General features: G+C 53.7%; 1 protein-coding gene across 1 annotated transcript in view; it reads right to left on the bottom strand.

Moving 5' to 3' along the window:
• LOC141165479 (C-type natriuretic peptide-like) overlaps positions 1–14,867 on the bottom strand; it is a 62,422-nt gene extending 47,555 nt beyond the window's left edge. Inside the window, exon 1 of the mRNA XM_073651082.1 lies at positions 14,638–14,867. Within this exon, the coding sequence (XP_073507183.1) occupies positions 14,638–14,724 (87 nt within the window). The 5' untranslated portion in view covers positions 14,725–14,867. The remainder of the gene's footprint in view (positions 1–14,637) is intronic.
• Positions 14,868–22,823: the final 7,956 nt, after the last annotated feature.

The raw sequence follows: 22,823 nt of genomic DNA, 5'->3' as shown, positions 1-22,823 counted from the left end.
GTATATGCTATACACCGTACACACCTCCTCCCCGTATATGCTATACACTGCACACACCTCCTCCCCGTATATGCTATACATTGTACACACCTCCTCCCCGTATATGCTATACATTGCACACACCTCCTCCCCGTATATGCTATACACTGTACACACCTCCTCACCGTATATGTTATACACTGTACACACCTCCTCCCCGTATATGCTATACACCGTACACACCTCCTCCCCGTATATGCTATACACCGTACACACCTCCTCCCCGTATATGCTATACACTGTACACACCTCCTCCCCGTTTATGCTATACACCGTACACACCTCCTCCCCGTATATGCTATACACTGCACACACCTCCTCCCCGTATATGCTATACACCGTACACACCTCCTCCCCGTATATGCTATACACTGTACACACCTCCTCCCCGTATATGCTATACACTGTACACACCTCCTCCCCGTATATGCTATACACCGCACACACCTCCTCCCGTATATGCTATACACTCCACACACCTCCTCACCGTATACACTGTGCACACCTCCTCCCCGTATATGCTATACACCGCACACACCTCCTCCCGTATATGCTATACACTGCACACACCTCCTCACCGTATACACTGTACACACCTCCTCCCCGTATATGCTATACACTGCACACACCTCCACCCCGTATATGCTATACACCGTACACACCTCCTCCCCGTATATGCTATACACTGTACACACCTCCTCCCCGTATATGCTATACACCGTACATACCTCCTCCCCGTATATGCTATACACCGTACACACCTCCTCCCCGTATATGCTATACACTGTACACACCTCCTCCCCGTATATGCTATACACTGCACACACCTCCTCCCGTATATGCTATACACTGCGCACACCTCCTCCCGTATATGCTATACACTGCACACACCTCCTCCCGTATATGCTATACACCGCACACACCTCCTCCCCGTATATGCTATACACCGTACACACCTCCTCCCCGTATATGCTATACACTGCACACATCTCCTCCCCGTATATGCTATACACCGCACACACCTCCTCCCCGTATATGCTATACACCGCACACACCTCCTCCTGTATATGCTATACACCGTACACACCTCCTCCCCGTATATGCTATACACCGTACACAACTCCTCCCCGTATATGCTATACACTGTACACACCTCCTCCCCGTATATGCTATACACCGTACACAACTCCTCCCCGTATATGCTATACACTGCACACACCTCCTCCCCGTATATGCTATACACTGTACACACCTCCTCCCCGTATATGCTATACACTGCACACAACTCCTCCCCGTATATGCTATACACCGTACACACCTCCTCCCCGTATATGCTATACACTGTACACACCTGCTCCCCGTATATGCTATACACTGTACACACCTCCTCCCCGTATATGCTATACACCGCACACACCTCCTCCCGTATATGCTATACACTGCACACACCTCCACCCCGTATATGCTATACACTGCACACACCTCCACCCCGTATATGCTATACACCGTACATACCTCCACCCCGTATATGCTATACACCGTACACACCTCCTCCCCGTATATGCTATACACTGTACACACCTCCTCCCCGTATATGCTATACACTGCACACACCTCCTCCCGTATATGCTATACACCGCACACACCTCCTCCCCGTATATGGTATACACCGTACACACCTCCTCCCCGTATATGCTATACACTGCACACACCTCCTCCCCGTATATGCTATACACCGCACACACCTCCTCCCCGTATATGCTATACACCGCACACACCTCCTCCCCGTATATGCTATACACCGTACACACCTCCTCCCCGTATATGCTATACACTGCACACATCTCCTCCCCGTATATGCTATACACTGTACACACCTCCTCCCCGTATATGCTATACATCGTACACACCTTCTCCCCGTATATGCTATACACCGTACACACCTCCTCCCCGTATATGCTATACACCGTACACACCTCCTCCCCGTATATGCTATACACTGCGCACACCTCCTCCCGTTTATGCTATACACTGCACACACCTCCTCCCGTATATGCTATACACCGTACACACCTCCTCCCCGTATATGGTATACACCGCGCACACCTCCTCCCGTATATGCTATACACTGCGCACACCTCCTCCCGTATATGCTATACACTGCACACACCTCCTTCCCGTATATGCTATACACTGCACACACCTCCTCCCCGTATATGCTATACACCGTACACACCTCCTCCCCGTATATGCTATACACTGCGCACACCTCCTCCCGTTTATGCTATACACTGCACACACCTCCTCCCGTATATGCTATACACCGTACACACCTCCTCCCCGTATATGGTATACACCGCGCACACCTCCTCCCGTATATGCTATACACTGCGCACACCTCCTCCCGTATATGCTATACACTGCGCACACCTCCTCCCGTATATGCTATACACTGCACACACCTCCTCCCGTATATGCTATACACCGCACACACCTCCTCCCCGTATATGGTATACACCGTACACACCTCCTCCCCGTATATGCTATACACTGCACACACCTCCTCCCCGTATATGCTATACACCGCACACACCTCCTCCCCGTATATGCTATACACCACACACACCTCCTCCTGTATATGCTATACACCGTATACACCTCCTCCCTGTATATGCTATACACCGTACACACCTCCTCCCCGTATATGCTATACACTGTACACACCTCCTCCCCGTATATGCTATACACCGTACACAACTCCTCCCCGTATATGCTATACACTGTACACACCTCCTCCCCGTATATGCTATACACCGTACACAACTCCTCCCCGTATATGCTATACACTGTACACACCTCCTCCCCGTATATGCTATACACCGTACACACCTCCTCAGCATATATGCTATACACTGTACACACCTCCTCCCCGTATATGCTATACACCGTACACAACTCCTCCCCGTATATGCTATACACTGCACACACCTCCTCCCCGTATATGCTATACACTGTACACACCTCCTCCCCGTATATGCTATACACTGTACACACCTCCTCCCCGTATTTGCTATACACTGTACACACCTCCTCCCCGTATATGCTATACACTGTACACACCTCCTCCCCGTATATGCTATACACTGCACGCACCTGCTCCCCGTATATGCTATACACCGTACGCACCTCCTCCCCGTATATGCTATACACTGTACACACCTCCTCCCCGTATATGCTATACACCGTACACACCTCCTCCCCGTATATGATATACACTGCATACACCTCCTCCCCGTATATGCTATACACTGCACACACCTCCTCCCCGTATATGCTATACACTGTACACACCTCCTCCCCGTATATGCTATACACTGCACACACCTCCTCCCCGTATACACTGCACACACCTCCTCCCCGTATACACTGTACACACCTCCTCCCCGTATATGCTATACACTGTACACACCTCCTCCCCGTATTTGCTATACACCGTACACACCTCCTCCCCGTATATGCTATACACTGTACACACCTCCTCCCCGTATATGCTATACACTGCACACACCTCCTCCCCGTTTATGCTATACACCGTACACACCTCCTCCCTGTATATGCTGTACACTGCACACACCTCCTCCCCGTATATGCTATACACTGCACACACCTCCAATCCGTATATGCTATACACCGTACACACCTCCTCCCCTTATATGCTATACACTGTACACACCTCCTCCCCATATATATGCTATACACTGCACACACCTCCTCCCGTATATGCTATACACCGCACATACCTCCTCCCCGTATATGCTATACACCGTACACACCTCCTCCCCGTATATGCTATACACTGCACACACCTCCTCCCCGTATATGCTATACACCGCACACACCTCCTCCCCGTATATGCTATACACTGTACACACCTCCTCCCCGTATATGCTATACACTGTACACACCTCCTCCCCGTATATGCTATACACTGTACACACCTCCCGGTATATGCTATACACCGCACACACCTCCTCCCCGTATATGCTATACACTGCACACACCTCCTCCCCGTATATTCTATACACTGTACACACCTCCTCCCCGTATATACTATACACTGCACACACCTCCTCCCCGTATACACTGCACACACCTCCTCCCCGTATACACTGTACACACCTCCTCCCCGTATATGCTATACACCGTACACACCTCCTCCCCGTATATGCTATACACGGTACACACCTCCTCCCCGTATATGCTATACACTGTACACACCTCCTCCCCGTATATGCTATACACTGCACACACCTCCTCCCCGTTTATGCTATACACCGTACACACCTCCTCCCCGTATATGCTGTACACTGTACACACCTCCTCCCCGTATATGCTATACACTGCACACACCTCCACTCCGTATATGCTATACACCGTACACACCTCCTCCCCGTATATGCTATACACTGCACACACCTCCTCCCCGTATATGCTATACACTGCACACACCTCCTCCCGTATATGCTATACACCGCACATACCTCCTCCCCTTATATGCTATACACTGTACACATCTCCTCCCCGTATATGCTATACACTGCACACACCTCCTCCCGTATATGCTATACACCGCACATACCTCCTCCCCGTATATGCTGTACACCGCACACACCTCCTCCCCGTATATGCTATACACCGTACACACCTCCTCCCCGTATATGCTATACACTGCACACACCTCCTCCCCGTATATGCTATACACCGCACACACCTCCTCCCCGTATATGCTATACACCGCACACACCTCCTCCCCGTATATGCTATACACCGCACACACCTCCTCCCCGTATATGCTATACACCGTACACACCTCCTCCCCGTATATGCTATACACTGCACACACCTCCTCCCCGTATATGCTATACACTGCACACACCTCCTCCCCGTATATGCTATACACTGTACACACCTCCTCCCCGTATATGCTATACACTGTACACACCTCCTCCCCGTATATGCTATACACCGCACACACCTCCTCCCGTATATGCTATACACTGCACACACCTCCTCACCGTATATGCTATACACCGCACACACCTCCTCCCCGTATATGCTATACACCGTACACACCTCCTCCCCGTATATGCTATACACTGCACACACCTCCTCCCGTATATGCTATACATTGCACACACCTCCTCACCGTATATGCTATAAACCGCACACACCTCCTCCCGTATATGCTATACACCGCACACACCTCCTCCCCGTATATGCTATACACCGCACACACCTCCTCCCCGTATATGCTATACACTGCACACACCTCCTCCCCGTATATGCTATACACTGCACACACCTCCTCCCGTATATGCTATACACTGCACACACCTCCTCACCGTATATGCTATACACCGCACACACCTCCTCCCCGTATATGCTATACACTGTACACACCTCCTCCCCGTATATGCTATACACCGCACACACCTCCTCCCGTATATGCTATACACCGTACACACCTCCTCCCCGTATATGCTATACACCGTACACACCTCCTCCCCGTATATGCTATACACCGTACACACCTCCTCCCCGTATATTCTATACACCGTACACACCTCCTCCCCGTATATGCTATACACCGCACACACCTCCTCCCCGTATATGCTATACACCGTACACACCTCCTCCCCGTATATGCTATACACCGTACACACCTCCTCCCCGTATATGCTATACACCGTACACACCTCCTCCCCGTATATGCTATACACTGCACACACCTCCTCCCTTTATATGCTATACACCGTACACACCTCCTCCCCGTATATGCTATACACCGTACACACCTCCTCCCCGTATATGCTATACACCGTACACACCTCCTCCCCGTATATGCTATACACCGTACACACCTCCTCCCCGTATATGCTATACACCGTACACACCTCCTCCCCGTATATGCTATACACCGCACACACCTCCTCCCCTTATACGCTATAGACCGCACACACCTCCTCCCCGTATATGCTATACACTGTACACACCTCCTCCCCGTATATGCTATACACTGTACACACCTCCTCCCCGTATATGCTATACACTGCACACACCTCCTCCCCGTATATGCTATACACCGTACACACCTCCTCCCCGTATATGCTATACACTGTACACACCTCCTCCCCGTATATGCTATACACCGTACACACCTCCTCCCCGTATATGCTATACACCGTACACACCTCCTCCCCGTATATGCTATACACCGCACACACCTCCTCCCCTTATACGCTATACACCGCACACACCTCCTCCCCGTATATGCTATACACTGTACACACCTCCTCCCCGTATATGCTATACACTGTACACACCTCCTCCCCGTATATGCTATACACTGCACACACCTCCTCCCCGTATATGCTATACACTGTACACACCTCCTCCCCATATATGCTATACACTGCACACACCTGCTCCCCGTATATGCTATACACCGTACACACCTCCTCCCCGTATATGCTATACACTGTACACACCTCCTCCCCGTATATGCTATACACCGTACACACCTCCTCCCCGTATATGCTATACACTGCATACACCTCCTCCCCGTATATGCTATACACTGCACACACCTCCTCCACGTATATGCTATACACTGTACACACCTCCTCCCCGTATATGCTATACACTGCACACACCTCCTCCCCGTATACACTGCACACACCTCCTCCCCGTATACACTGTACACACCTCCTCCCCGTATATGCTATACACTGTACACACCTCCTCCCCGTATATGCTATACACCGTACACACCTCCTCCCCGTATATGCTATACACTGTACACACCTCCTTCCCGTATATGCTATACACTGCACACACCTCCTCCCCGTTTATGCTATACACCGTACACACCTCCTCCCTGTATATGCTGTACACTGTACACACCTCCTCCCCGTATATGCTATACACTGCACACACCTCCACTCCGTATATGCTATACACCGTACACACCTCCTCCCCTTATATGCTATACACTGTACACACCTCCTCCCCGTATATGCTATACACCGTACACACCTCCTCCCCGTATATGCTATACACCGCACACACCTCCTCCCCGTATATGCTATACACCGTTCACACCTCCTCCCCGTATATGCTATACACCGTACACACCTCCTCCCCGTATATGCTATACACCGTACACACCTCCTCCCCGTATATGCTATACACTGCACACACCTCCTCCCTTTATATGCTATACACCGTACACACCTCCTCCCCGTATATGCTATACACCGTACACACCTCCTCCCCGTATATGCTATACACCGTACACACCTCCTCCCCGTATATGCTATACACTGTACACACCTCCTCCCCGTATATGCTATACACCGTACACACCTCCTCCCCGTATATGCTATACACCGCACACACCTCCTCCCCTTATACGCTATAGACCGCACACACCTCCTCCCCGTATATGCTATACACTGTACACACCTCCTCCCCGTATATGCTATACACTGTACACACCTCCTCCCCGTATATGCTATACACTGCACACACCTCCTCCCCGTATATGCTATACACCGTACACACCTCCTCCCCGTATATGCTATACACTGTACACACCTCCTCCCCGTATATGCTATACACCGTACACACCTCCTCCCCGTATATGCTATACACCGTACACACCTCCTCCCCGTATATGCTATACACCGCACACACCTCCTCCCCTTATACGCTATACACCGCACACACCTCCTCCCCGTATATGCTGTACACACCTCCTCCCCGTATATGCTATACACTGTACACACCTCCTCCCCGTATATGCTATACACTGCACACACCTCCTCCCCGTATATGCTATACACTGTACACACCTCCTCCCCGTATATGCTATACACTGCACACACCTGCTCCCCGTATATGCTATACACCGTACACACCTCCTCCCCGTATATGCTATACACTGTACACACCTCCTCCCCGTATATGCTATACACCGTACACACCTCCTCCCCGTATATGCTATACACTGCATACACCTCCTCCCCGTATATGCTATACACTGCACACACCTCCTCCCCGTATATGCTATACACTGTACACACCTCCTCCCCGTATATGCTATACACTGCACACACCTCCTCCCCGTATACACTGCACACACCTCCTCCCCGTATACACTGTACACACCTCCTCCCCGTATATGCTATACACTGTACACACCTCCTCCCCGTATATGCTATACACCGTACACACCTCCTCCCCGTATATGCTATACACTGTACACACCTCCTCCCCGTATATGCTATACACTGCACACACCTCCTCCCCGTTTATGCTATACACCGTACACACCTCCTCCCTGTATATGCTGTACACTGTACACACCTCCTCCCCGTATATGCTATACACTGCACACACCTCCACTCCGTATATGCTATACACCGTACACACCTCCTCCCCTTATATGCTATACACTGTACACACCTCCTCCCCGTATATGCTATACACTGCACACACCTCCTCCCGTATATGCTATACACCGCACATACCTCCTCCCCGTATATACTATACACCGCACACACCTCCTCCCCGTATATGCTATACACCGTACACACCTCCTCCCCGTATATGCTATACACTGCACACACCTCCTCCCCGTATATGCTATACACCGTACACACCTCCTCCCCGTATATGCTATACACTGTACACACCTCCTCCCCGTATATGCTATACACCGTACACACCTCCTCCCCGTATATGCTATACACTGCATACACCTCCTCCCCGTATATGCTATACACTGCACACACCTCCTCCCCGTATATGCTATACACTGTACACACCTCCTCCCCGTATATGCTATACACTGCACACACCTCCTCCCCGTATACACTGCACACACCTCCTCCCCGTATACACTGCACACACCTCCTCCCCGTATACACTGTACACACCTCCTCCCCGTATATGCTATACACTGTACACACCTCCTCCCCGTATATGCTATACACCGTACACACCTCCTCCCCGTATATGCTATACACTGTACACACCTCCTCCCCGTATATGCTATACACTGCACACACCTCCTCCCCGTTTATGCTATACACCGTACACACCTCCTCCCCGTATATGCTGTACACTGTACACACCTCCTCCCCGTATATGCTATACACTGCACACACCTCCACTCCGTATATGCTATACACCGTACACACCTCCTCCCCTTATATGCTATACACTGTACACACCTCCTCCCCGTATATGCTATACACTGCACACACCTCCTCCCGTATATGCTATACACCGCACATACCTCCTCCCCGTATATGCTATACACCGCACACACCTCCTCCCCGTATATGCTATACACCGTACACACCTCCTCCCCGTATATGCTATACACTGCACACACCTCCTCCCCGTATATGCTATACACCGCACACACCTCCTCCCCGTATATGCTATACACCGCACACACCTCCTCCCCGTATATGCTATACACCGTACACACCTCCTCCCCGTATATGCTATACACCGCACACACCTCCTCCCCTTATACGCTATACACCGCACACACCTCCTCCCCGTATATGCTATACACTGTACACACCTCCTCCCCGTATATGCTATACACTGTACACACCTCCTCCCCGTATATGCTATACACCGCACACACCTCCTCCCGTATATGCTATACACTGCACACACCTCCTCACCTTATATGCTATACACCGCACACACCTCCTCCCCGTATATGCTATACACCGTACACACCTCCTCCCCGTATATGCTATACACTGCACACACCTCCTCCCGTATATGCTATACATTGCACACACCTCCTCACCGTATATGCTATACACCGCACACACCTCCTCCCGTATATGCTATACACCGCACACACCTCCTCCCCGTATATGCTATACACCGCACACACCTCCTCCCCGTATATGCTATACACTGCACACACCTCCTCCCGTATATGCTATACACTGCACACACCTCCTCACCGTATATGCTATACACCGCACACACCTCCTCCCCGTATATGCTATACACCGCACACACCTCCTCCCCGTATATGCTATACACTGTACACACCTCCTCCCCGTATATGCTATACACCGCACACACCTCCTCCCGTATATGCTATACACCGTACACACCTCCTCCCCGTATATGCTATACACCGTACACACCTCCTCCCCGTATATGCTATACACCGTACACACCTCCTCCCCGTATATGCTATACACCGTACACACCTCCTCCCCGTATATGCTATACACCGCACACACCTCCTCCCCGTATATGCTATACATCGCACACACCTCCTCCCCGTATATGCTATACACCGTACACACCTCCTCCCCGTATATGCTATACACCGTACACACCTCCTCCCCGTATATGCTATACACTGCACACACCTCCTCCCTTTATATGCTATACACCGTACACACCTCCTCCCCGTATATGCTATACACCGTACACACCTCCTCCCCGTATATGCTATACACCGTACACACCTCCTCCCCGTATATGCTATACACCGTACACACCTCCTCCCCGTATATGCTATACACCGCACACACCTCCTCCCCTTATACGCTATACACCGCACACACCTCCTCCCCGTATATGCTATACACTGTACACACCTCCTCCCCGTATATGCTATACACTGTACACACCTCCTCCCCGTATATGCTATACACTGCACACACCTCCTCCCCGTATATGCTATACACCGTACACACCTCCTCCCCGTATATGCTATACACTGTACACACCTCCTCCCCGTATATGCTATACACCGTACACACCTCCTCCCCGTATATGCTATACACCGTACACACCTCCTCCCCGTATATGCTATACACCGCACACACCTCCTCCCCTTATACGCTATACACCGCACACACCTCCTCCCCGTATATGCTATACACTGTACACACCTCCTCCCCGTATATGCTATACACTGTACACACCTCCTCCCCGTATATGCTATACACTGCACACACCTCCTCCCCGTATATGCTATACACTGTACACACCTCCTCCCCGTATATGCTATACACCGTACACACCTCCTCCCCGTATATGCTATACACCGTACACACCTCCTCCCCGTATATGCTATACACCGCACACACCTCCTCCCCGTATATGCTATACACCGTACACACCTCCTCCCCGTATATGCTATACACCGTACACACCTCCTCCCCGTATATGCTATACACCGTACACACCTCCTCCCCGTATATGCTATTCACCGTACACACCTCCTCCCCGTATATGCTACGCACCGTACACACCTCCTCCCCGTATATGCTATGCACCGCATACACCTCCTCCCCGTATATGCTATACACCGTACACACCTCCTCCCCGTATATGCTATACACAGCACACACCTCCTCCCCGTATATGCTATACACCGTACACACCTCCTCCCCGTATATGCTATACACCGTACACACCTCCTCCCCGTATATGCTATACACCGTACACACCTCCTCCCCGTATATGCTATACACCGTACACACCTCCTCCCCGTATATGCTATACACCGCACACACCTCCTCCCCGTATATGCTATACACTGTACACACCTCCTCCCCGTATATGCTATACACTGTACACACCTCCTCCCCGTATATGCTATACACTGCACACACCTCCTCCCCGTATATGCTGTACACCGTACACACCTCCTCCCCGTATATGCTATACACTGTACACACCTCCTCCCCGTATATGCTATACACTGCACACACCTCCTCCCCGTATATGCTATACACCGTACACACCTCCTCCCCGTATATGCTATACACCGTACACACCTCCTCCCCGTATATGCTATACACCGTACACACCTCCTCCCCGTATATGCTATACACCGTACACACCTCCTCCCCGTATATGCTATACACCGTACACACCTCCTCCCCGTATATGCTATACACCGTACACACCTCCTCCCCGTATATGCTATACACTGCACACACCTCCTCCCCGTATATGCTATACACCGTACACACCTCCTTCCCGTATATGCTATACACCGTACACACCTCCTCCCCGTATATGCTATACACCGTACACACCTCCTCCCCGTATATGCTATACACCGTACACACCTCCTCCCCGTATATGCTATACACTGCACACACCTCCTCCCCGTATATGCTATACACCGTACACACCTCCTCCCCGTATACGCTATACACCGTACACACCTCCTCCCCGTATATGCTATACACTGTACACACCTCCTCCCCGTATATGCTATACACTGCACACACCTCCTCCCCGTATATGCTATACACCGTACACACCTCCTCCCCGTATATGCTATACACCGCACAAACCTCCTCCCCGTATATGCTATACACCGTACACACCTCCTCCCCGTATATGCTATACACCGTACACACCTCCTCCCCGTATATGCTATACACTGTACACACCTCCTCCCCGTATATGCTATACACCGTACATACCTCCTCCCCGTATATGCTATACACTGCACACACCTCCTCCCCGTATATGCTATACACTGCACACACCTCCTCCCCGTATATGCTATACACTGCACACACCTCCTCCCCGTATATGCTATACACTGCACACACCTTCTCCCCGTATATGCTATACACTGTACACACCTCCTCCCCGTATATGCTATACACTGCACACACCTCCTCCCCGTATATGCTATACACTGTACACACCTCCTCCCCGTATATGCTATACACTGCACACACCTTCTCCCCGTATATGCTATACACTGTACACACCTCCTCCCCGTATATGCTATACACTGCACACACCTTCTCCCCGTATATGCTATACACTGTACACACCTCCTCCCCGTATATGCTATACACTGCACACACCTCCTCCCCGTATATGCTATACACCGTACACACCTCCTCCCCGTATATGCTATACACCGTACACACCTCCTCCCCGTATACTCTATACACCGCACAAACCTCCTCCCCGTATATGCTATACACCGTACACACCTCCTCCCCGTATATGCTATACACTGTACACACCTCCTCCCCGTATATGTTATACACTGCAAACACCTCCTCCCCGTATATGCTATACACTGCACACACCTTCTCCCCGTATATGCTATATACTGTACACACCTCCTCCCCGTGTATGCTATACACTGCACACACCTCCTCCCCGTATATGCTATACACTGTGCACACCTCCTCCCCGTATACACTGTACACACCTCCTCCCCGTATACACTGTACACACCTCCTCCCCGTATATGCTATACACTGCACACACCTCCTCCCCGTATATGCTATACACCGTACACACCTCCTCCCCGTATATGCTATACACTGTACACACCTCCTCCCCGTATATGCTATACACCGTACACACCTCCTCCCCGTATATGCTATACACCGTACACACCTCCTCCCCGTATATGCTATACACTGTACACACCTCCTCCCCGTATATGCTATACACCGTACATACCTCCTCCCCGTATATGCTATACACCGCACACACCTCCTCCCCGTATATGCTATACACCGTACACACCTCCTCCCCGTATATGCTATACACTGTACACACCTCCTCCCCGTATATGCTATACACTGCACACACCTCCTCCCCGTATATGCTATACACTGTACACACCTCCTCCCCGTATATGCTATACACCGCACACACCTCCTCCCCTTATATGCTATACACCGTACACACCTCCTCCCCGTATATGCTATACACTGTACACACCTCCTCCCCGTATATGCTATACACTGCACACACCTCCTCCCCGTATATGCTATACAACGCACACACCTCCTCCTCCCCGTATATGCTATACACTGTACACACCTCCTCCCCGTATATGCTATACACTGCACACACCTCCTCCCCGTATATGCTATACACCGTACACACCTCCTCCCCGTATATGCTATACACTGCACACACCTCCTCCCCGTATATGCTATACACTGCACACACCTCCTCCCCGTATATGCTATACACTGCACACACCTCCTCCCCGTATATGCTATACACTGTACACACCTCCTCCCCGTATATGCTATACACCGTACACACCTCCTCCCCGTATATGCTATACACCGTACACACCTCCTCCCCGTATATGCTATACACTGCACACACCTCCTCCCCGTATATGCTATACACTGTACACACCTCCTCCCCGTATATGCTATACACTGCACACGCCTCCTCCCCGTTTACACCGTACACACCTCCTCCCCGTATATGCTATACACTGTACACACCGCCTCCTTCCTGTATACACTATGCATGACATTTCGTCCCCCTCAGATTGGACCAAATGACATCTTGACTAGTGTATATATATATATGTGTGTATATATGTGTGTATATATGTGTAGATATATAATGTGTGTGTGTATATGTATGTACAGTATATATGTATGTGTATGTTAGTATGTATGTGTGTGTGTGCATATCTATACACCCCCCCCCTCGCTGACTCATATACTCTCGGCTGCCCCTTACCTTCAGTTGCTTGAGTTGGGGGGATGCTCTGCTTGAGACCCCCACTATTATTAGGGTCATCACTGTGACCGCTGAGAATCCTTTCATCCTGAGCTGCCTTGGTGCTGGGTCTGTTGCCCTCTACTTCAGTGGGGCTGTCTGGTGGTGCCGGGGGTCCGGGGCGCAGGGTTTGGTGTCTGTCCTGGTCTTTCAGGACTGGTCAGGTCTGAGGACGGACGAAGGGAGCAGACATATATATGGAGGGGCATCAGGGGGGGGCTCATTTATTGCAGAGTGAGGGGGAGCGTTTCCCTGGGAGACCCTCTCACCCCATTACAGGGGGCTTGGGAATGTCACCCCCTCCATCCATCACCCCATTGAATCACATAGCAACTTACAGAGGTGTAGATGTCGCCGCGACCTGCGGAGCAACGAGCAGATTCTCATCCCGCTGATGATGGATGAAACCGCAGTGTGTGCTCCAGGACCTGTCAGTAAGAGGAAGCCTGTGCTCCAGGACCTGTCAGTAAGAGGTCGTCTGTGCTCCAGGACCTGTCAGTAAGAGGAAGCCTGTGCTCCAGGACCTGTCAGTAAGAGGAAGCCTGTGCTCCAGGACCTGTCAGTAAGAGGAAGCCTGTGCTCCAGGACCTGTCAGTAAGAGGTCGTCTGTGCTCCAGGACCTGTCAGTAAGAGGTCGTCTGTGCTCCAGGACCTGTCAGTAAGAGGAAGCCTGTGCTCCAGGACCTGTCAGTAAGAGGAAGCCTGTGCTCCAGGACCTGTCAGTAAGAGGAAGCCTGTGCTCCAGGACCTGTCAGTAAGAGGTCGTCTGTGCTCCAGGACCTGTCAGTAAGAGGAAGCCTGTGCTCCAGGACCTGTCAGTAAGAGGAAGCCTGTGCTCCAGGACCTGTCAGTAAGAGGAAGCCTGTGCTCCAGGACCTGTCAGTAAGAGGTTGCTTGTGCACCAGGACCTGTCAGTAAGAGGTTGCCTGTACACCAGAACCTGTCAGTAAGAGGTTGCTTGTGCACCAGGACCTGTCAGTAAGAGGTTGCTTGTGCTCCAGGACCTGTCAGTAAGAGGTCGCCTGTGCTCCAGGACCTGTCAGTAAGAGGATGCCTGTGCTCCAGGACCTGTCAGTAAGAGGATGCCTGTGCTCCAGGACCTGTCAGTAAGAGGATGCCTGTGCTCCAGGACCTGTCAGTAAGAGGATGCCTGTGCTCCAGGACCTGTCAGTAAGAGGATGCCTGTGCTCCAGGATCTGTCAGTAAGAGGATGCCTGTGCTCCAGGACCTGTCAGTAAGAGGATGCCTGTGCTCCAGGACCTGTCAGTAAGAGGATGCCTGTGCTCCAGGACCTGTCAGTAAGGGGTCACCTATGATCCAGAACCTGTCAGTAAGCACCTGTTAGTAGGAGGTCACCTATGATCCAGGACCTGTCAGTAAGAGTCCACCTATGATCCAGAACCTGTCAGTAAGCACCTGTTAGTAAGAGGTCACCTATGATCCAGGACCTGTCAATAAGAGGTCACCTATAATCCAGAACCTGTCAGTAAGGACCTGTTAGTAAGAGGTCGCCTGTGCTCCAGGACCTGTCAGTAAGAGGTCGCCTGTGCTCCAGAACCTGTCAGTAAGAGGTTGCTTGTGCTCCAGGACCTGTCAGTAAGAGGTTGCCTGTACACCAGGACCTGTCAGTAAGAGGTTGCCTGTACACCAGGACCTGTCTGTAAGAGGTTGCTTGTGCACCAGGACCTGTCAGTAAGAGGTCGCCTGTGTTCCAGAACCTGTCAGTAAGAGGATGCCTGTGCTCCAGAACCTGTCAGTAAGAGGACAACTTTGCTCCAGGACCTGTCAGTTAGATGTCACCTGTAATCCAGAACCTGTCAGTAAGAGGTTGCCTGTGCTCCAGAACCTGTCAGTAAGAGGTCACCTGTGACCCAGGACCTGTCAGTAAGAGGTCACCTGTGTTCCAGGACCTGTCAGTAAGAGGTCATCTGTATTCCAGGACCTGTCAGTAAGAGGACACCTGTGTTCCAGGACCTGTCAGTAAGAGGACACCTGTGTTCCAGGACCTGTCAGTAAGACGACACCTGTGTTCCAGGACCTGTCAGTAAGACGACACCTGTGTTCCAGGACCTGTCAGTAAGACGACACCTGTGTTCCAGGACCTGTCAGTAAGAGGACACCTGGGCTCCAGGACCTGTCAGTAAGAGGACACCTGTGATCCAGGACCTGTCAGTAAGAGGACACCTGTGATCCAGGACCTGTCAGTAAGAGGACACCTGTGATCCAGGACCTGTCAGTAAGAGGACACCTGTGATCCAGGACCTGTCAGTAAGAGGACACCTGTGCTCCAGGACCTGTCAGTAAGAGGAAGCCTGTGCTCCAGGACCTGTCAGTAAGAGGATGCCTGTGCTCCAGGACCTGTCAGTAAGAGGATGCCTGTGCTCCAGGACCTGTCAGTAAGAGGATGCCTGTGCTCCAGGACCTGTCAGTAAGAGGATGCCTGTGCTCCAGGACCTGTCAGTAAGGGGTCACCTATGATCCAGAACCTGTCAGTAAGCACCTGTTAGTAGGAGGTCACCTATGATCCAGGACCTGTCAGTAAGAGTCCACCTATGATCCAGAACCTGTCAGTAAGCACCTGTTAGTAAGAGGTCACCTATGATCCAGGACCTGTCAATAAGAGGTCACCTATAATCCAGAACCTGTCAGTAAGGACCTGTTAGTAAGAGGTCGCCTGTGCTCCAGGACCTGTCAGTAAGAGGTCGCCTGTGCTCCAGAACCTGTCAGTAAGAGGTTGCTTGTGCTCCAGGACCTGTCAGTAAGAGGTTGCCTGTACACCAGGACCTGTCAGTAAGAGGTTGCCTGTACACCAGGACCTGTCTGTAAGAGGTTGCTTGTGCACCAGGACCTGTCAGTAAGAGGTCGCCTGTGTTCCAGAACCTGTCAGTAAGAGGATGCCTGTGCTCCAGAACCTGTCAGTAAGAGGACAACTTTGCTCCAGGACCTGTCAGTTAGATGTCACCTGTAATCCAGAACCTGTCAGTAAGAGGTTGCCTGTGCTCCAGAACCTGTCAGTAAGAGGTCACCTGTGACCCAGGACCTGTCAGTAAGAGGTCACCTGTGTTCCAGGACCTGTCAGTAAGAGGTCATCTGTATTCCAGGACCTGTCAGTAAGAGGACACCTGTGTTCCAGGACCTGTCAGTAAGAGGACACCTGTGTTCCAGGACCTGTCAGTAAGACGACACCTGTGTTCCAGGACCTGTCAGTAAGACGACACCTGTGTTCCAGGACCTGTCAGTAAGACGACACCTGTGTTCCAGGACCTGTCAGTAAGAGGACACCTGGGCTCCAGGACCTGTCAGTAAGAGGACACCTGTGATCCAGGACCTGTCAGTAAGAGGACACCTGTGATCCAGGACCTGTCAGTAAGAGGACACCTGTGATCCAGGACCTGTCAGTAAGAGGACACCTGTGATCCAGGACCTGTCAGTAAGAGGACACCTGTGCTCCAGGACCTGTCAGTAAGAGGAAGCCTGTGCTCCAGGACCTGTCAGTAAGAGGATGCCTGTGCTCCAGGACCTGTCAGTAAGAGGATGCCTGTGCTCCAGGACCTGTCAGTAAGAGGATGCCTGTGCTCCAGGACCTGTCAGTAAGAGGATGCCTGTGCTCCAGGACCTGTCAGTAAGGGGTCACCTATGATCCAGAACCTGTCAGTAAGCACCTGTTAGTAGGAGGTCACCTATGATCCAGGACCTGTCAGTAAGAGTCCACCTATGATCCAGAACCTGTCAGTAAGCACCTGTTAGTAAGAGGTCACCTATGATCCAGGACCTGTCAATAAGAGGTCACCTATAATCCAGAACCTGTCAGTAAGGACCTGTTAGTAAGAGGTCGCCTTTGCTCCAGGACCTGTCAGTAAGAGGTCGCCTGTGCTCCAGAACCTGTCAGTAAGAGGTTGCTTGTGCTCCAGGACCTGTCAGTAAGAGGTTGCCTGTACACCAGGACCTGTCAGTAAGAGGTTGCCTGTACACCAGGACCTGTCTGTAAGAGGTTGCTTGTGCACCAGGACCTGTCAGTAAGAGGTCGCCTGTGTTCCAGAACCTGTCAGTAAGAGGATGCCTGTGCTCCAGAACCTGTCAGTAAGAGGACAACTTTGCTCCAGGACCTGTCAGTTAGATGTCACCTGTGATCCAGAACCTGTCAGTAAGAGGTTGCCTGTGCTCCAGAACCTGTCAGTAAGAGGTCACCTGTGACCCAGGACCTGTCAGTAAGAGGTCACCTGTGTTCCAGGACCTGTCAGTAAGAGGTCATCTGTATTCCAGGACCTGTCAGTAAGAGGACACCTGTGTTCCAGGACCTGTCAGTAAGAGGACACCTGTGTTTCAGGACCTGTCAGTAAGAGGACACCTGTGTTCCAGGACCTGTCAGTAAGACGACACCTGTGTTCCAGGACCTGTCAGTAAGACGACACCTGTGTTCCAGGACCTGTCAGTAAGAGGACACCTGGGCTCCAGGACCTGTCAGTAAGAGGACACCTGTGATCCAGGACCTGTCAGTAAGAGGACACCTGTGATCCAGGACCTGTCAGTAAGAGGACACCTGTGATCCAGGACCTGTCAGTAAGAGGACACCTGTGATCCAGGACCTGTCAGTAAGAGGACACCTGTGATCCAGGACCTGTCAGTAAGAGGAAGCCTCTGCTCCAGGACCTGTCAGTAAGAGGATGCCTGTGCTCCAGGACCTGTCAGTAAGAGGACACCTGTGCTCCAGGACCTGTCAGTAAGAGGACACCTGTGATCCAGGACCTGTCAGTAAGAGGACACCTGTGATCCAGGACCTGTCAGTAAGACATCACATGTGATCCAGAACCTGTCAGTAAGAGGTTGCCTCTGCTCCAGGACCTGTCAGTAAGAGGACAACTTTGCTCCAGGACCTGTCACTTAGATGTGACCTGTGATCCAGAACCTGTCAGTAAGAGGTTGCCTGTGCTCCAGGACCTGTCAGTAAGAGGTTGCCTGTGCTCCAGGACCTGTCAGTAAGATGTCACCTGTGCTCCAGAACCTGTTCGTAAGAGGTTGCCTGTGCTCCAGAACCTGTCAGTAAGAGGATGCCTGTGCTCCAGGACCTGTCAGTAAGAGGTCACCTGTGACCCAGGACCTGTCAGTAAGAGGTCACCTGTGTTCCAGGACCTGTCAGTAAGAGGTCACCTGTGTTCCAGGACCTGTCAGTAAGAGGTCACCTGTGTTCCAGGACCTGTCAGTAAGAGGTCACCTGTGTTCCAGGACCTGTCAGTAAGAGGACACCTGGGCTCCAGGACCTGTCAGTAAGAGGACACCTGGGCTCCAGGACCTGTCAGTAAGAGGACACCTGGGCTCCAGGACCTGTCAGTAAGAGGACACCTGGGCTCCAGGACCTGTCAGTAAGAGGTTGCTTGTGCACCAAGACCTGTCAGTAAGAGGTCGCCTGTGCTGCAGGACCTGTCAGTAAGAGGATGCCTGTGCTCCAGGACCTGTCAGTAAGAGGTCGCCTGTGACCCAGGACCTGTCAGTAAGAGGTCACCTGTGCGCCAGTACCTGTCAGTAAGAGGTCGCCTGTGCTCCAGAACCTGTCAGTAAGAGGATGCCTGAGCTCCAGGACCTGTCAGTAAGAGGTCGCCTGTGCTCCAGGACCTGTCAGTAAGAGGATGCCTGTGCTCCAGGACCTGTCAGTAAGAAGTCACCTGTGATCCAGGACCTGTCAGTATGAGGTCACCTGTGATCCAGGACCTGTCAGTAAGAGGACACCTGTGTTCCTGGACCTGTCAGTAAGAGGACACTTGTGCTCCAGGAGCTGTCAGTAAGAGGACACCTGTGATCCAGGACCTGTCAGTATGAGGACGCCTGTGCTCCAGGACCTGTCAGTAAGAAATCACATGTGATCCAGAACCTGTCAGTAAGAGGTTGCCTTTGCTCCTGGACCTGTCAGTAAGAGGTTGCCTGTGTTTCAGAACCTGCTATTTAAAGGTGGGGTACGTTTCAGGGTGTCAGACCTTGGTGGGGTATGTGTCAGACCTTGGTGGGGTACGTGTCAGGCCTTAGCGGGGGACGTGTCAGGGTGTCAGGCCTCGGCAGGGGACGTGTCAGGGTGTCAGGCCTTAGCGGGGGACGTGTCAGGGTGTCAAGTTGTCAGGCCTCAGCGGGGGACTTGTCAGGTTGTCAAGCCTCAGCAGGGGACGTGTCAGGGTGTCAGGCCTTAGCGGGTGACATGTCAGGCCTCGGCGGGGGACGTATCAGGGTGTCAAGTTGTCAGGTCTCGGCGGGGGACGTATCAGGGTGTCAAGTTGTCAGGCCTCGGCGGGGGGCGTCAGGTTGTCAGGCCTCGGCGGGGGACGTGTCAGGTTGTCAGGCCTCGGCGGGGGACGCGTCAGGTTGTCAGGCCCCGGCGGGGGACGCGTCAGGTTGTCAGGCCTCGGCGGGGGACGCGTCAGGTTGTCAGGCCTCGGCGGGGGACGCGTCGGGTTGTCAGGCCTCGGCGGGGGACGCGTCGGGTTGTCAGGCCTCGGCGGGGACGCGTCCGGTTGTCAGGCCTCGGCGGGGGACGCGTCGGGTTGTCAGGGCTCGGCGGGGGACGCGTCGGGTTGTCAGGCCTCGGCGGGGGACGCGTCGGGTTGTCAGGCCTCGGCGGGGGACGCTTCGGGTTGTCAGGCCTCGGCGGGGGACGCGTCGGGTTGTCAGGCCTCGGGGACGCGTCCGGTTGTCAGGCCTCGGCGGGGGACGCGTCGAGTTGTCAGGGCTCGGCGGGGGACGCGTCGGGTTGTCAGGGCTCGGCGGGGTACGCGTCGGGTTGTCAGGGCTCGGCGGGGGACGCGTCGGGTTGTCAGGGCTCGGCGGGGGACGCGTCGGGTTGTCAGGCCTCGGCGGGGGACGCGTCGGGTTGTCAGGCCTCGGCGGGGACGCGTCGGGTTGTCAGGCCTCGGCGGGGGACGCGTCGGGTTGTCAGGCCTCGGCGGGGGACGCGTCGGGTTGTCAGGGCTCGGCGGGGGACGCGTCGGGTTGTCAGGCCTCGGCGGGGGACGCGTCGGGTTGTCAGGCCTCGGCGGGGGACGCGTCGGGTTGTCAGGCCTCGGCGGGGGACGCGTCGGGTTGTCAGGCCTCGGCGGGGGACGCGTCGGGTTGTCAGGCCTCGGCGGGGGACGCGTCGGGTTGTCAGGCCTCGGCGGGGGACGCGTCGGGTTGTCAGGCCTCGGCGGGGACGCGTCGGGTTGTCAGGCCTCGGCGGGGGACGCGTCGGGTTGTCAGGCCTCGGCGGGGACGCGTCGGGTTGTCAGGCCTCGGCGGGGGACGCGTCGGGTTGTCAGGCCTCGGCGGGGGACGCGTCGGGTTGTCAGGCCTCGGCGGGGGACGCGTCGGGTTGTCAGGCCTCGGCGGGGGACGCGTCGGGTTGTCAGGCCTCGGCGGGGGACGCGTCGGGTTGTCAGGCCTCGGCGGGGACGCGTCGGGTTGTCAGGCCTCGGCGGGGGACGCGTCGGGTTGTCAGGCCTCGGCGGGGACGCGTCGGGTTGTCAGGCCTCGGCGGGGGACGCGTCGGGTTGTCAGGCCTCGGCGGGGGACGCGTCGGGTTGTCAGGCCTCGGCGGGGGACGCGTCGGGTTGTCAGGCCTCGGCGGGGGACGCGTCGGGTTGTCAGGCCTCGGCGGGGGACGCGTCGGGTTGTCAGGCCTCGGCGGGGGACGCGTCGGGTTGTCAGGCCTCGGCGGGGACGCGTCGGGTTGTCAGGCCTCGGCGGGGGACGCGTCGGGTTGTCAGGCCTCGGCGGGGACGCGTCGGGTTGTCAGGCCTCGGCGGGGGACGCGTCGGGTTGTCAGGCCTCGGCGGGGGACGCGTCCGGTTGTCAGGGCTCGGCGGGGGACGCGTCGGGTTGTCAGGCCTCGGCGGGGGACGCGTCGGGTTGTCAGGCCTCGGCGGGGGACGCGTCGGGTTGTCAGGCCTCGGCGGGGGACGCGTCGGGTTGTCAGGGCTCGGCGGGGGACGCGTCGGGTTGTCAGGGCTCGGCGGGGACGCGTCGGGTTGTCAGGCCTCGGCGGGGGACGCGTCGGGTTGTCAGGCCTCGGCGGGGGACGCGTCGGGTTGTCAGGCCTCGGCGGGGGACGCGTCGGGTTGTCAGGCCTCGGCGGGGGACGCGTCCGGTTGTCAGGCCTCGGCGGGGGACGCGTCGGGTTGTCAGGGCTC

This window comes from Phyllobates terribilis, unplaced genomic scaffold (assembly GCF_046119375.1).
Source record: "Phyllobates terribilis strain yellow unplaced genomic scaffold, ASM4611937v1 Scaffold_11__3_contigs__length_659146591, whole genome shotgun sequence".
Taxonomy (NCBI): Eukaryota; Metazoa; Chordata; class Amphibia; order Anura; family Dendrobatidae; genus Phyllobates; species Phyllobates terribilis.
The sequence above is the reverse complement of the archived record's forward strand: the minus strand, read 5'-3'. Positions and strand labels throughout refer to the sequence as shown.